Here is a 16,956-nt window from a genome sequence, read left to right on the forward strand (position 1 = left end):
CCAGATCACAAGCTGCTTGGTAAGTATAGACTACTTCTGATATGGAAACTGACAGCACAGATATATGTATATCCATGCTGTCGGTTTTCCTTTATGGTCATTGGCCTTACATTCACTGTTTACAAAGGAAGATGTTTGGCCAATGACAATCAATTTTAAAGGCTACTTTAAAAAGATCAGCCAAGGATCGGGCATTTTGCCTGTCCTTAGCTGATCGCTGTCACTTTTACATGGGCCAATTCATCCAAAGGAACGTTTCTTGCAATGCTCCTGGCTGATAATCTGCCATTGTAAAAAAGCACTTATTTGTGGAATGCTCCATTACTGGGACCTCCACCTAGGATGAGAACAGGGGACTCTGCTACTTTTATCATACATTAAAGGAGAGGCAGAGTGCATGTCCAACTGGCGATCCATTCAAAAGGGTAGACACAGAAATGGTGATTGGTCGACTCCCCCCATTCATCAAGCATGGGAACACCCCTTTATATATGCCATTAGATCTTTCAGGCATTTACTATGAGCCCAGCTACCACGTTTGCACAATGAAATGTATGTGTTATATGTTAGAACAGTTTACATGCAATGTACCTGCTAAAACCTCATCAATTAATTTATACACCACATCCAGCAGAGTCTCCTGTAGTTCCTTCTTCTGTTCTTCAATAGTTTGTGTAATGTTCTGACTGCTCCAATCTAACCCTTTCTGAGGCAAAGGCTGCGGATGTGAGTCCATGACATTGGGAGACTGATATTGAATGTTGGAAAAGCCGCCTCTTCTGTCTGCATTCTGACTTGGAAATTCCTAAAAAAATAAACGGGATTAAAACTCAACCTACATTTCCATAGAGACAAATCTGAAATGGGTCAGAAATGACCATACATCCTGCCGTACCTCTTCCGCTGTTACACTGCTGCTGGACACCTTGTCTTGCTCAATGTGAGAAGCACTTTGACCTGTCGAAAAATATAAAAGGTGAGATTAATTGCTTTACTGTGTTCTCTCTCTGTTTATTAGAAGGAAAGCAGTAGCAAATCACATCTTAGTCACACGAAGAAAATTTTTTGTGACTGCTTTTGTGCTGTTAAAATAAAATAGCCAAATGACAGAAATTGCAAGCTGGTTACAGTCGCTAGCATCTAGCATTGAGATCAGTGGTGGCAAAGTGAGTAACTTGCGAAAAAAAGATGGATTTTCTTGTGACTGTCACAACGAGACACCGTTATGTACGCCACTGTGATCACGTCATGTGACCACAGTCACTGTACAGCCCTAGGCTGTTGCCCAGGAGAAAGTTTTAATTTTCCATAGATCTTCAAAAGGTTCTCCAGTCAATAGTACTTGACTCGAAATCCACATCTGTGATACCTGTGTTGCTGTGCAGTCCAGCTCCTTTCTGGATCTTTGTGACCTCACCAATATACCAATATATAATGTGCTCTTCAAAGCTGGTAGGTGGCAACACAGCTACCTGTAGAAACCAAGCAATGGTGCTATGCTCCATCCATCTTACCTCAGGAGAACATGGGCTAAACATTATAAGACATGGTAATTGACAAACTACACAACCAAGTAAAGAAAACTTACATTTTTTATTTTTTTTCCCTAATCGTGGAAATTTTAAGCCATCAGCTTGATAACAGTCCTTGGGATCACTTTCCTTGGCAGAAGAGTCTACTATGGATTCTTCATCTTTTCTGGACTGTTCATAAAGAAAAACAAGATGGTTCATTTTTGGTTTTGAAAGTTACATTATTTCAAAACATAAGATGTGGGTATGTGGTAGGTGGGAGATGGCAGGTTACAGGGGCTGGAAGGCAGGACTGTTGTTTCCTGCTCTTTAGGAACCACACCACCCGCTCCAAATATTTGTATAATAGGTTTCAGGTACCTGATGTTACCAGATTGTAACCTAGATGGTAAGGGCTTATTCCCATGTTTCGTGAAGCATGGATGGCACGGATAGGGAAGCCCTGTAGTGGAGTCTTTCCCCGCACAGCATGATGTATCAATATCAAGCCGGGAGCGGGGAAAGTGTTTGAATACTGTATGACATATTGTATAGCATTGTAATAACACAGCCACGTGACATGATATTGATACATCATACAGCGCATGGAAACACTCCACTACAGGGCTTCTCTGTCCATGCCATTCATGTTTAACGGAGTGCCCATTCCTCTGCCCGATATATGCACTTATCTTCTAGATTGGTGCTAGTTTACCAAGCCTATTACATGGCTTGGTATCGAGCAGCACAAGCGATTGCTTGAACATTCCTGCAACCTTATACTTCAATCATTTGTTTCTGTACATGGTGGAGGACAGGTGTGGTGCTGTTTTTCCAAAAAAGTAGCTGTGCTTTTTTTTATCCTGGATAATGCTGGTTTCACATATGGCAGTTTTATGAAATACCTGCCACTGCAGTTTTTGTGCCAAAACCAGAAGTGGATCCAATAGGAAAGAGAAGTAAAAGTCCGCCCTTTATATTTTCCATCCATTTGAATCCACTTCTGCCTTTGACACAAAAACTGTGGTGGCAGTTTTCCAAAAAACTGCCATGTGTGATTCCAGAATAAGCCCTTTTACTTGTGCAGCTGCTTGATGGGTACAACTTCTCAATAAACAGAGGTTCCAAACTTGTAGACATTGGTTGAACAGAAGAACAGTGGCTGATGATTTCCCCTTGTCTACTTTCTGGCTTGCGCTGTTCTAACCTCTGGAGCTCTGTCTCTCTCTCTTTCTCCCTTACAGGGGATGTAACGGCTGGGTATAGTGGATTTGCTGTACCTGCCCAAGTGATGGTATTAAGTAGTCTTACCAGTAAGTGGAGCCTAGGGGGCCGCTGGTCTTCACCAGAGCCCCCACAAGGCAGGGTGGGCTTGCTGCATCAGGAAACTCCCAGGTCACCCCTGGCGCGACTAGCTTGCGTATGCAGCACCTACAACCAGCGTGCATGTGCCTAGGGAGGCGTAGAGACAGCAGAAGGCAGGAGCAGGACATGTGAAAGGGGAGACCAGGGGTCAGGACCAGCAGAGGACATGTCCCAACTCCCAGAATGTGGTGCTGGCCACAGCGGGAGCTGGTGGAGCGGTAGGGAGGCAGCTATGCCTGCAGCCGGAGGTACGGGTCACACCTATAGCCGTAAGAGTACCTACTCCCCTTCAGCTTCCCCCTGTTTCTCGCCTGCAAAAACCTTTTGACTAAATCCCGGTCCAGGATATTGGTCTCAGGCTCCCATGGCCTCTCTTCCAGACCAAATCCCTCCCTGTCAATCAGGAAAAAACGTCTTCCCTGAACAGTCTTCATAGCAAAGATTTCCTTTACAGAATAGACATCAGTGGTATCTGCTTGCGGAGAAAGGGACATAATCTTCTCAGAAGAATGGTTGAGTACTACTGGTTTTAGAAGAGAGACATGGAACTTTGCAGAGAGCCAGACCTTTTTTCCAAGCGAGAAGGTTACAGGGGGTCTGTGTGGAACTTCATACATGCAGAGGCACGTAACAAAAATTGGCGAGAATCCTTTCAGATGGACTCAAGGTCACAGTTTCACTGACACCGGGAGGCCCATCCACCAACGAAGAATGACCCAATTTAGAATCTTTTTCCAGAGTACTGGATGCATGACTATCTTTCTCAGCAGCCACAATAATCAAGCGTTCAGGTGGTATGTGACAAAGCACAGATTCTTGGCCCAAGACGTCAGAAGTGTGGGACAAAGCATCAGCTTTGATGTTCTTCTCAGCTGGCCAGAAATGGTTGTGGAAATTAAACTGAGAGAAGAAGAGGGACAACCTAGCTTGTCTGGGGTTAAGGCGTTGAGCGGATTAAAGATACAGAAGATTCTAGTGGTCAGTATAGATGTTGACCGGATGAGGCGCCCCACCCAGAAGGTGACGCCATTCTTCTAAAGCCAACTTGATTGCAAATAGTTTCCAGTCACCAATGGTGTAATTTCTTTCAGCTGGAGAAAAGGTTTTGGATAAAAAGCCACAGGTTCTGGTCTTGCCCCTAGAATACTTTTATGTAAGGACTCCCCCAGCACTAACTGAGGAAGTGTCAACCTCCAAGGAAAAAGGCTTTGTAGAATCAGGACGAGTCAGGATGGGGGCCGAGGCGAAGGTAGACTTTAGACTAGCAAAAGCTTTTTCTGCTTTTGGTGGCCATTGCTTTGGGTTTCCATCCATTCAGGTAAGTGCTACAATTGGCAAAATTAAAGAGGAGAAAGCAGCCAAGGTGAAGTGAAGTACAGAGTCAAGAGACAGGTCTGGGGTCGGGGATAGGCAGACAGGTCAGGGCAGGCGTCAGACAAGAACCGAGTCAGGAAACCAAGCAAGGGAACTTGTACACTGAAACAGACAGACTAGGAACACTTTCTCTCTAGGCTAAGAGCACTAAGATCTGGCAACAAAACTAGGAAGAGGCTGGATTTTATTAGCGAAAAGGGTAGACACTAAACAAATAATTGGGACCCTCTTACTTTAAATCTCAGGGAGGCAGGGACGCGAGCGCTGGCAGAGACAGCAGGAGGCAGAAATAGGGAGAGGGGGGATTGGAAGACGGGGTCAGCAGAGGACATATGTTCCGACTCCCAGAATACCGCGCCAGCAACAGCGGGAGCCAGAGGAGCAGCAGGGAGATGGCTGTGCCCATGGCACTGGATGCAGGTCACAGCTGCAGCCACAGCGGCAGATCTCTATCCATCAGCTACCCCTCTTTCTCTTGAACTTTTCTCTAGGTACCCAGCATCAATGAGTCTCCAAACTCAACAACCTGTGTGACGGCACATATACTGGGTGTGCCTTATTACCATGCAAACTGGAAAAAAAATACAGTACAAAAAGATTGAAGACTGTTCTGGAGGTAATGCGTCCCTACTTATATTCTAATACATTTATCATATTAGTATGAATGATGACATAGCAAACAATTTTTTTAAGTTTCATCAAAAGAGATAAAAGGTAATTTACCTTGTCTCTGTTAGAACTAACACCAAGTGCATTGTGAAGGTCTGAGGATAAAGAGCTCGGATCTATGTCTAAAGAAAGATAAGAAATTAGTTAGCCTGCTGTCTCATACAGGTCCTTAAAGATAGCAGAAAGGAACCTGTGTTAAGGTCCTCATACACCTTCAGGCTATGTTCACACAGCGTATATGTCCGGCCGCATATTTTTGCGGCCGGATATATACGCGGTAAACTCCGGCCGGAGATTTACGCTACTTGCGGCCGGCTACGTACGGAGCGCGAACTTACGCCCGCAGTCTACTTACGCATCCCGAGCGCCCTATGTAGCGATCTGACAGCGGTCTTTTACTTTGAAATCTTCGCCTAGCCCCGGACACCCCACAGAACCTTTTGGATCGGCACAAAAAGATGGCAAAATTAAGAAATCACCACTAAGTATGGGACCGCATGTTACGCTACGGGCGTAAGTTACGGCATTTTCGTCCTCAAACAATGGTCTGGTTCATTTTTTACGGCGCCGCGTACGATCCTCGCGTAAGTTCTTACGCAGTGTAAACTGTGCCGCCGTATATCGTATACTTTCCATTGTACGCAAACTACGTAAGTCTCCGTCCGCTTATTCACAGAACGCGCTACGTCCGGAGACTTACGTAGTGTGAACATAGCCTCGAGAACTAATGGGCAAATGATGGCTCAGACGTCAGTTATCTCTCCTGACTGGCTCCCTCCTTTCCAATACACTGGCACAGCCGATTTTTCCTGTGTTCTCTATGGGGAGGGAAGGGGTAAGCTGCAACAAAAGAGCTCTTGCTGCAGTTTATCTCTCCCAAAATAAAGAGGTTGGCAGGTGATTTTCCATCATGGCCAATACATATCTCCACCGACATCATCTGTCGGTGGACGATTGGGAGAGCCCCTTACACCTTGATGGCTGAACCCAGCGCAAGTTATGCTATACATTTTACACTTGTGAGAGTTGTTTGCTGCATAGTAGATGTGACAGATATGTAAGATGATTTGCTAGGGGTAGCCAAATGAGGTTTGGCTGGATAAAAATCTAATAACCCCCAAATTAGTACCTTTTATGGGAAAGATTATAGTAAATATTGTCAGGGGATAGTTGAGCAGTTTCTGAAGCCTGGATTACCAAACAGATGTGACAATCCAGCCAGAGGTTTGTCATGCCACGTTTGATGGCAGTAGATGCTACCTATTATTGTAAATTAAAGAGGTTTTCCAACTAAAACTTACTTGTCCCCTATCCACAGGGAACAAGAAAGTTTTAATTGGAAAACCCCTTTAAAAATATTGTTTGGCTCATCTTTTGTCAGTTATCTTGTTGAAATTTACCTGGACTCATAAACATGACAGTGCCATGACCATGACAGTTCTAACGCTTACAGAGGAAACAGAGGCCATTGAAGTGAATGTACCATCAGTATTACCCATGTATAGAAACAATGCTGGCACAGGGAAGCCAATGCGGCAGTCGTTTTTTTGAACCGCCAGTCCACCCCTCTATGACACGGCTCTGTTAGAATCAATGGAGCAGCGTCATAGAGGGGCGGGGGGTTCCTCCCACTGGGGACAGGCTGGCCCGCCTCCAGTGCTTCACCCCTGGCCCAGTACCTGTTATTAGAATGGCGTCGTACACAGGAACCGCACCGGCAACATTCTACACATGGGTAATACCCAATGGTACATTCGCTTTAAGATGTAAAGGAGAATTGGGGTTATGGTAAGAATAGGGCGGTCTATAGAACAGGATATGAGGGGATGTTACGATTATTAGGATAATAAATTACTAACCATTGTTGAATTGTTCCTCTTCGTTTTGTGTATTCAGGGTTCTGTACCCAAGTCCACAGTCATTAGATTCCATTTCACTACTACCAGAGTCTTTAGTGGATTCATCATCTGTGTGTTCCTCCTGAGATTTTAATAAATGAACAAACAAACACACAACTTGAGGACAGAAGTGGCTCTGTCTGTGGAAGATAGCAGCTATGTTTTTGTAATGCTGAATAATTACTTTAACGGTTTAGGTTTCGAAATAGCAAAATAGCACCACTCCATGGGCTGTATCTGGTTTTACAGCTCAGTACCTTCTACCAAATCGCATTACCAAGTTCCCAACATTCACAGAGATTTTGATAAAAGGATACTGTTAAGACCTTCATTCTTTGCTATCCACCCCTTTATGTCACAAACAATTGTAATTTTTGCACTTTTATTTTTTTCCTCCTCGTGTTTTAAAGGCCAAATCCATATGAGGTCTTTTTTTTTTGCAACACCAATTGTACTTATAATGACACTTGATTTTCCCATAAAACATACTGTTTTATGCAAATTTGCTAATTTGAAGTTGAAATTCAGGTGGGTTTTGTGTTTATGCTGTTTGCCATGGGGTAAAACTGACATGTTATCGATATTCCTTCTATTCTATAAGTCAGTACGATTACAACAATATGCAATTTGTGATTCAAAGATGTGACCAAAAATATGTGACTTTGCACTTTGGCGAGCTTTTGCACTTATGTCACTTACCGTGCAAGATCGGAAAAGTAATAATTTAATCATTTGGGCGATTCTGCATGCATCAATACCAAATTGAAAATTAATAAAGAGCAATCAAAACATCCCATCTACAGAAATATGGTAACAATTAAAACTAGTGATTGTGACGCAAAAAAATAAAACTTCAAACAGCCCTGTAGACAGACTCTTTGGAAAATGAAAGGTGGAATCTGATTGGTTTCCAGGGGCAACTGTGCCAGTTTCACTTTACACCATGTTTGATGAATCTCCCCCATTATACTTACATCACTTGGATCACATTTTAGATGTTCTCTAATATCATCTTCATTCCTGAATGGCGAGAAGAAAAATGCAGCTTTTGTTTCGCTGCGTGTTTTGACCAAATTCACCAGTACCTTAAAAGGAAATTAAAAAAAAAAGTGTAAACTATAAACGTTTTACACAAAGAAAATGGAAAAAAAAAGGTACAAATAGCATCAATGAACATCTATGAAAATGCCTAGTGATAATGAAAGTGTCATATTGTTGTGCACTGCACTCACCATTCTGATATTTATTCTTTAAACCTCAGATAAAGTGTCACTGTTGTTATAACTTTCAAAATCCAAATTAAGGGGATGTGAAATAAAACAAGTTTGCAATTGACATTCTTTTTTTAGTTATTATGTTTTGAGAGCTATACTTATCCAATATCCAGGTACAGTCTCCTGAAGGCAGAATTTTAGTCTTGTGCTGGTTGAAAAAAAGAGACTAAACACAGAAGTCCCGGTCATCTAAGCGCTCATAGAGAAGGCAGTCATTTGATTGATGGACACATTTAACCGTGACTCTCTACTGCCCGGGATTTCATGTGTTTAGCTCCTTTTTTTAACCAGCACAAGACTAAAAAGCTGCCTTCAGGAGGCTGGACCTGGATACAAGTATAACTTTGTTTTATAACATAACAAGAAAAATGATTTATGTAAATTGCAAAATCACTGTTGATTTAGGTTTTGAAAGTTATAATGACAGTGACAAATTTTTATTTTTCTCACTTTTTACTTACAGAGCAAAAACATTTTCTCTTTATTTAAACTTGTGCTTCATTTGGTTCTGCAGTCTCTTCGGTTTGCGGTTAGAGTTCTATTTTTTATCTACACTTGTACACAGCCTATATATTTCTCCTATACAGACTTCACCTGTTCTGCTTTTTCCTTCCAGCTTGTGTGAGCTACCCTCTAAGATTCTTATGCCCCATTAACAACTTTAGTAAACCACTGCCCCTTCCTATGTCTAATGGCCGTATTACACTGGACGATTATATTTCGAAAAATCGTTAGATCGTTCAGATTTAAACGATAATCGTTTTGTGTAATAGCAGGCAACGATTAAACGACCAACTAGAAATGGTTGATTGTTTGATAGAATCTGGACCTGCTTTCACCATTTGATCTTCCCAAATCGTTTGAACATTGGTGTAATAACATGTTGTTTGGTCGTTCCCTGGTCTATCAGCCAGGAAAAGACAAGCGCAAGAACGACCGTAAGGAACAATCATCGTCCGGTGTAATAAAGTGAAAGATTTAAAATTGTTTGTCAAAGCAGTTGTTTCAGATCGTTTATCGTTAATCAATAATCACCAAAAAAATTGTCCAGTGTAATACCACCCTAACACTGAGAAAGCAAAAAGTCTTTCTGACTGATTTATCTTGCAGCTAAATGGTGAGAACTATTTAATAAGGACCATATAGAAAGTTGCTGTATTTTGCATTCGGGAAATCAACAATAATAAAAAAATACTGTAGCAAAGTATCCATAGCCTTTGACTATAAATAGACACCCATGATAACTGAGATGGTATTTTTTATCGACATTCTAAACTCACTCACATTTATAAAGTCATCTGGAGTTATGCCAATTGAGTGGAAAAACTCTTCCTCAGCATCAGGGGGTCCTTCTGCAGTGTCTTGCTTTGTAAATTTTATGAAATCGGAATAGTCCTGAAAAAAACCCAAAACAAAGCATATACATTTGTTTTCTCTAATGTAAATAATTGTACTTACAGACACCAATAGGCTATGTATTAAATAACTTGTTTTGTTTAATATGTATTACATACTAATTTTCAATGTCTCCATATGAGGTTTTCCGAATGTGGAACTGTTAACACTATGTAAAACCATCTGAAAAAAATTATTTTAAGTGAACTACCCCCTAGACCCTTGGCTGCATTTGTCCTTACTTGTTGGCAGCACAGTGGGTCAGTGGTTAGTGATGTGGCAGAAGTATTAACATATAACATTATTGATCATATACTGCAAACCGTGTAGATGAAAAAAATCCAAATGCCTAATTTGTGAATTTTTGCTGAAAGAAAAATAGAAAAAAATATGAATAAAAAGATCAAAAAGTCCAATCCAGACCAAAGTGGTATTCGTGTAAAGTACAGACCAAAGTAAATTTTTGCAAAAAAAATAAGCCCTTATATTGCTTGGGAAAAAAAAAGCGTTCTGGATTTTAGAATGCGAGGAGCGAAAAACAAAAGTAAAAATTGCTTTGTTCCCTAAGGGTTAATGATTTGGAACAAGGGGGGTTGTTTTTATTCTAAGTGACGTTGCATATTATTTTTACCAGCCCACCAGTGGGAAACTCACATTCAAGCACCAACAAATACTTTTCAACCCAAACAAGCTGAGAAACATATGGGTGGGCTTTTTTCACTCTCCTTTTTAGTCAATATACTACTGAACAAAACTTCAATCACCATAGAAACTATTAGGCTATGTTCACACTACGTAAAAGTACGTCCGTTGTTGCTGATGGCAACAACGGCCGTACTTTTACCGCGGTGGAACAATGCCTGTTGTTCTATGGGATCCCAGACGGAGCGTACATACATCGTGTGCGCTCCGGTCGGCATCCCATACGCCGCCGCAAACAACTGACATGTCAGTTCAGTGAATTCATGACATGACATGACAATTCAGTGAATTCAGTGAATTCCGGCCGCAGAAAGGCCTGTCAGTCCACACAGTGAAGCGAGCGGCTCCGGCCGCTTGCTTTACTGTGGGCTATGGGAAGCTCTGATGCGGGCGCGCACTAATGCGCCCGCATCAGAGCTCTTCCGCCGGAAAGATCACCCGGCCGGTACTTATGTACCGGTCAAGATGATCCGGTGTGTGAACATAGCCTCAAAATGTAAGTTTAGTTCTATACAACTACAGGTTTCTGAGTGTTGTAGTCATAATATAAACTGTGACTATGACTGTATTGTGGCCAAGCAAAACAGCCTTTTTAGGAAACGGAGAAATCTAAGTGACATCTGTATTGAGAGGGGAAGTTATGTTATGGTTGGCACACACCTTTTACAGAGATAAAGCCATTAGAAATGGAAAGGAAGACTAAAAGACTTATATTTTCATTTACAGTTGTGCTTAAAAGTTTACATACCACAGCAGAATTTTTGCTTTCTTGTACCTTTTTCAGAGAATATGAATGATAACAACACAAAAACGTTTTCTCCACCCATGGTTAGTGATTGGGTGATGCCATTTATTGTCAAACTACTGTGTGTTTTCTCTTTTTAAATCATAATGACAACCAAAAACATCTAAATGACCCTGATGAAAAGTTTACATACTCCAGTTCTTGCCTCCTCTTACATTAATGACAGCTTGAAGTCTTTTGTGGTAGTTGTGGATAAGGGCCCTATTCCCCAGGACGATTATAGTTCGATAAACAATCCAAACGATAAACAATCCAAACGATCGCTTTTGCGAAAGACCTGAAATTGTTCACCCATTTACATAGAACGATAATCGTTACTTATGATCGTTCTTGCAGTCGTCTTGTCGTCGCTATTGCGTTCGTCACTACCGCGAACAACCGAACGACCTCTTTTTCAAAGCGAACGATTTGCGAACGAGCAACGATAAAAATAGGTCCAGGTCTTATTAAACGATCAACGATTTCTCGTTCGGGCGTTAATTGTTAACTGCTATTCAACCGAACAATTATTGTTTAGATTCCAACGATTTAACGATAATCTGAACAATAATCGTCCCGTGGAATAGGGCCCTAAGGCTCTTTATTTTTTCAGATGGTAAAGCTGCCCATTCTTCTTTGTAATACGGTATCAGGGTCATTTGAATGTTTTTGGTTTTCATTATGATTTAAAAAGAGAGAGCACAGTAGTTTGACAATAAATGGCATCATCCAACCACTAACTATGAGTGGAAAAACTTTTTGTGTGTTATTGTTCATATTCTCTGAAAAAAGGACAAGAAAGCAAAAATTCTGCCGGGGCATGTAAACCTTTTTAGCACACCTGTATACAGTGGTCCCTCAACATGCCATATTAATTGGTTCCAGGACGACCATTGTATGTTGAGACCAAAACTCTATGGAAAACTGGTAATTGGTTCTAAATCCCTCAAAATTAGAAAAAAAATGAAAGTTTAAAGGAAAATAACCAGATAACGTATATGGATACAGCAAGTCCTTACATACAACAGTCAGATAGAGCTCCAAGAGACTCTAAATTTCTTTCTATGTAGAGGACTGGATCATTTTCTGGTCCCAGGGTCCCAAAAAACCCTCACCTGATTCCCAAAGGTGCAACTCATCCTGGCCCAGGTAAAGAGCAGTACAGGACATGTAGTATCACACTATACTGTAGGGAGGACATACCACACAGTCAACCAGTGCATGTACTTCACCAACACTGGGGTGTTACCAGTAAAATGGCCACTTTCATTGGTCGATCAGCTGTGTTGTTTTTTTTTTACATGTACCGCAGATCCTGCCTGTCTGTAGCATTGTATGATGAGTCTGTTTTCAAATTACGATGGTCCAAAAAGGAACATTGTATGTTGAAAATAATGTATCTTGAGGCCATTGTCAGTTGAGGGAACACTGTATGTGACTTAGGGTCCTATTCCACCGGACGATTATCGTTTGCATAATCGTTAAAGATTAACGATCTCAAACGACCGCTATTGCAAAAGACCTGAAAACGTTCACTCATTTCCATGGAACGATAATCATTACTTATGATCGTAATTGCGATTGTTTTTCTTCGCTATTTATTCGCTATTGTGTTCGTATCTATTGCGAACGACCGAACGATGTCTTATTCAATGCTAACGATTTGCGAACGTTTTGCGAACGAGCAACGATAAAAATAGGTCAAGGTCTTATAAAGCGATCAACGATTTCTCGTTCGGTCGTTAATCGTTAACTGCATTTCAACCGAACAATTATCGTTTAAATTCGAACGATTTAACAATAATCTGAACGATAATCGTCCGGTGGAATAGGGCCCTTATTCCTCATGCACATCATCTAATCAAGCACATAGACTCCTACAGGGAATTCTTACAGTTTAAAAACATATGGCGTTAGTGGTACATGACAATGAATAAACTTAATTCATAACCACATAAACATACAGAATAAGGCCGGGTTGACACTACATAAAAACAAGGACATATTTCATACTAAAAGCCGTAGTTGCGCAAACAACGCCCGTTATTTTCAAAATAACGGCCGTTGTTTCTACAACTACGGCCGTTAGTATGAAATACGGCCGTGTTTTTTACGTAGTGTGAACATAGCCTAATACTTTTTAAAAATCTAGTACGAAATAAAAACAGTGTTACCTGACAGACTTTCTCATACATATCTTTAAAGTCATTAACACGTCTTTTGGTCTTCCAGAGTTCATAATCTGGTGCACTCTTGTCATACACAGAAATCTCATATATACCTTCTTCCTTGAGTATCTAAATAAACATAGAAATAAATTGTATGTGTTTTCATATGCTACTATAACATTAACATATGAAAAGTACAATTTGTTTTATAGAGAATTTTATTCTAAATTGCTCGAGTCATAGAGTCACTGTCGTATTTTTTTTTTTTTTGCAGAAATCAATAGTCCAGGCGATTTTAAGAAACTTTGTAATTGGGTTTATTAGCCAAGTCTGCCATTATCTGCATGTAAAAAGCCTTTTCCCAGGTCCCCCCCTCCTTCCTCTTTTTCATCCACTCTGAAAAATCTGAAAATTGTGACTTGTTGCAGGAGACGTACCCTGTCTGCTCTAGGGAGAGGGGAGGGGGGAGGAGGAAGGAGGGAGTTAGCCGGCAGCAGAAAGCAGATAACAGAGGATTACAGGCACGGAGCTGGGTGACAGCTGTAATCCGAGCTCAGACAGGTCACTGGTGATGGTCAGTAGAGATATCCCGTGAGGGATTTGTAGATTAACTCTTTGTTGTCCTGTTTTGGTCTTTTCTTTAGCTCTCTCCATAGGAGAACAATGAAGACAGGGGGGAGAGTTTCAAACTGCTTTTTCATGATAAAAATGCATTTTTCGGATAATAAACCCAATTACAAAGTTTCTTAAAATCGCTGGACTATTGATTTCTGCAAAAAAAAAATTCACGACAGTGACACTTTAAATTCCAAAAGTATTAAAAAAACCATCCATTGCATTTGACATTATTTATTTTAAAGCCCCCCCCCCCTCATGTTTAAAAAGGTGATTACCATCACAGGTTCTATTTATTCTGACAGTATGGTTTATGGTTTGTGTGTGCATCCGTTTTGATCCGTTTTACCATTGAATTCTATTATAGAAAAAACGGATCAAAACGATTTTTTTAACAGACACAAAAATGAGGTCGACTACGTTTTTGTGCATTTAAAAAAAAACGGATCCATTTTTATCCTTTTTTTTGTATAATGGAATCCAATGGAAAAACGGATCAAAACGGATGCACACACGCATTCGTTTTTCATCCGCTTTTTGCAAAAAACCAATTGTAAAAACATAGTGTAAACCCAGCCTTATTGAGTTCAAGCCAAACTTAATAGGATAGGGAATAAAAAGCTGAGCAGTGGGGTCCTGTAATTGTTCCTGGAAAGAGCGGTGCTCACTGTTTGTACACAGCGAGCACACCATTCTTTCTCTTTAGAACATAAAGGAGCTTCCTTGGACATTAGTACAGGTTGAATCTGATAAATTACCCCAAATTTTCACATACTTTAAAGACTCTCGCATCCCAGTCATTCTGTTGCCACATCTGAAGTGAAGTGTTAATAATTAATTTTATAGGATTCTCGTCCTCTTCATCGTCATCTATGGAGCCCTGGTAATAAATAAATAAACACATTTAACAATTTGAAATCTCTATAACATGAGGAATATTGAAGGGGTCTTCAGAGCTGTCTTTATCTTCTAGTCATAAAACTGAAGCTACTGTACCGCTACACCTTAGGGACCCTTGCTGTACTGGTACGGCATGTGTCCTTAAGGGGTTAAGCAAAAAAGTCATAGGGCCACATCACAGTAAATATTTCATTTATATAGTATGTTAAAAACTTGCTTGTTCTCAAGGAGTAAGGGATGGGCTGCGAATTCCTGTCCCTTTTGCTCTTTATATAAGTTTCAGATAGTAAAGTGTTTTCCCCATTATCCCATTGATAAGTATTTTATGCTATCAAGAATTGAAAATGAATGCTAATAAACTTCTCTCGTGCTTATAGGGGTTATCGAGCGCTACAAAAACATGGCCACTTTTCCCCCTCTCTTGTCTCCAGTTCAGGTGTAGTTTGCAATTAAGCTCCATTTACTTCAGTGGAACTGAGTTTGAAACCTCACCCAATCTGGAGACAAGAGAGTGGGAACAGTGGCCATGTTTTTGTAGCACTGGATAATCCCTTTAAAGCAAAATTTAAAAAATATAAATAAATAAAATGAAAAATTCTAGTAGTATTTTAAAATGAAAATGTAAGACATACATAAAAAAAACATGGGTGGGAGATTTATCAAACTGGTGTAAATTAGAATTGGCTTAGTTGCCCCTAGCAACCAATCAGATTCCACCTTTCCTTTTTCAAAGAATCTGTGAGGAATGAAAAGTGGAATCTGATTTGTTGCTCGGGGCAACTGAGACAATTCTACTTTAGACCAGTTTGATAAATCTCCCCCATAGTTTCTGCTTTAGCTACTTACCATATCAACATCATCACCATCACTGCTATGCGTGGATGCACACGACCGGAATTTAATCCCATTCCCAGATTTTGACTTTTTTAGTCTTAAACGTTTAACCAATCCTAAAATAAAGTAGAACATTAACAAAAAATGATATCTTGTTCTCAGTATGATCATCTACACTTGGGGGCTATGTTCACACTACGTATATTTCAGTCAGTATTGTGGTCCTCATATTGCAACCAAAACCAGGAGTGGATTAAAAACACAGAAAGGATCTGTTCACACAATGGTGAAATTGAGTGGATGGCCGCCATATAACAGTAAATAACTGCCATTATTTCAATATAACAGCCGTTGTTTTAAAATAACAGCAAATATTTGCCATTAAATGGCGGCCATCCACTCAATTTCAACATTGTGTGAACAGATCCTTTCTGTGTTTTTAATCCACTCCTGGTTTTGGTTGCAATATGAGGACCACAATACTGACTGAAATATACGTAGTGTGAACCCAGCCTAAGTAAAGAGGTTGTCTGGCATTTTTTAACATACTGCTGCTGAGGCATATAAAACAATAAACATGTTATGCTTACCGCTCCCTCAGTGTCCTCCTCTGGTGGTCCCCTCTAAGTGCAGAGCCTGCACTTGCAAAATGAACTCGTCTTGGGAGTGACAGCCGCTCAGCCAATTACTGACCACGGGGCTGTCCTGTCTCAGTTAGTGATTGGCTGAGCGGGCTGTCACTACAATCAGCGGAGGACACCAGCTACACCAGAAGTGGACACCACAGGAGCGCGGAGAGATATATGAGAGTATAAAGTGTTTATTGTTTTATAAGCACCTAGCAGCAAAATGTTAAAAAATGACAGACAACCACTTTAAGTGTGATATAAGGCGGATTTAAAAGAAGTGGATCTTGTAAACCTCTTTTCTAGATAAAACAAATCGTGTGTAATTACAAGGGGCCTTCTGCTCTTCTGGGAATCTGATACAAACACATAACCTAAGCCATGTCTCTCAGACATTCAAAACTACTTAGGCCTCTTGTTTCGAAACATGCATGGTGTAAGTCATGGGAGACAATCTGCTCAGCCAATACAAATGAAACATCTTGATCTTTTTAGTATTTTCTGATATGCCAATGGAAAGGGTTGTCTATGTGTGTACTGGAATGAGAATCATTTATGCATTCAGTCATATCATATGCTGTACAATTAAGAGTTCCTTTACCTTTACATTTCTCTTTGACGCCCTTCTTTTCTTTCTTTTCTGTCTTCCTAGAATAAATAGAAGCATAAGGGGATGTGCCCATGTGAGTCTATGGGACCGACAGAACTTCAAGCGGAGGCCGCATGGCGGAATCCACTTGAAGTCTCCGCGCGTTTTTCACAGTGTGCACATACCCTACCAACAAAATGGTAAGATCAAGATGTTTAAATTATAGCATCACAGGGAAGGTTTATTAGACTT

At 40.6% G+C, this 16,956-nt stretch overlaps 1 protein-coding gene across 1 annotated transcript in view; it reads right to left on the reverse strand.

Moving 5' to 3' along the window:
- The window catches only part of LOC138802608 (uncharacterized), a 39,074-nt gene that overhangs the window by 11,606 nt on the left and 10,512 nt on the right, over positions 1 to 16,956 (reverse strand). Inside the window, exons 6-16 of the mRNA XM_069986094.1 lie at positions 16,717 to 16,763; positions 15,502 to 15,605; positions 14,531 to 14,635; positions 13,147 to 13,269; positions 9,376 to 9,486; positions 7,792 to 7,902; positions 6,779 to 6,899; positions 4,974 to 5,041; positions 1,589 to 1,703; positions 896 to 957; positions 592 to 805 (exon numbers count right to left, since the gene is read on the reverse strand). Of these exons, the coding sequence (XP_069842195.1) occupies positions 592 to 805; positions 896 to 957; positions 1,589 to 1,703; positions 4,974 to 5,041; positions 6,779 to 6,899; positions 7,792 to 7,902; positions 9,376 to 9,486; positions 13,147 to 13,269; positions 14,531 to 14,635; positions 15,502 to 15,605; positions 16,717 to 16,763 (1,181 nt within the window). The remainder of the gene's footprint in view (positions 1 to 591; positions 806 to 895; positions 958 to 1,588; positions 1,704 to 4,973; positions 5,042 to 6,778; positions 6,900 to 7,791; positions 7,903 to 9,375; positions 9,487 to 13,146; positions 13,270 to 14,530; positions 14,636 to 15,501; positions 15,606 to 16,716; positions 16,764 to 16,956) is intronic.

Source organism: Dendropsophus ebraccatus, chromosome 10 (assembly GCF_027789765.1).
Source record: "Dendropsophus ebraccatus isolate aDenEbr1 chromosome 10, aDenEbr1.pat, whole genome shotgun sequence".
In the NCBI taxonomy this organism is placed as follows: domain Eukaryota; kingdom Metazoa; phylum Chordata; class Amphibia; order Anura; family Hylidae; genus Dendropsophus; species Dendropsophus ebraccatus.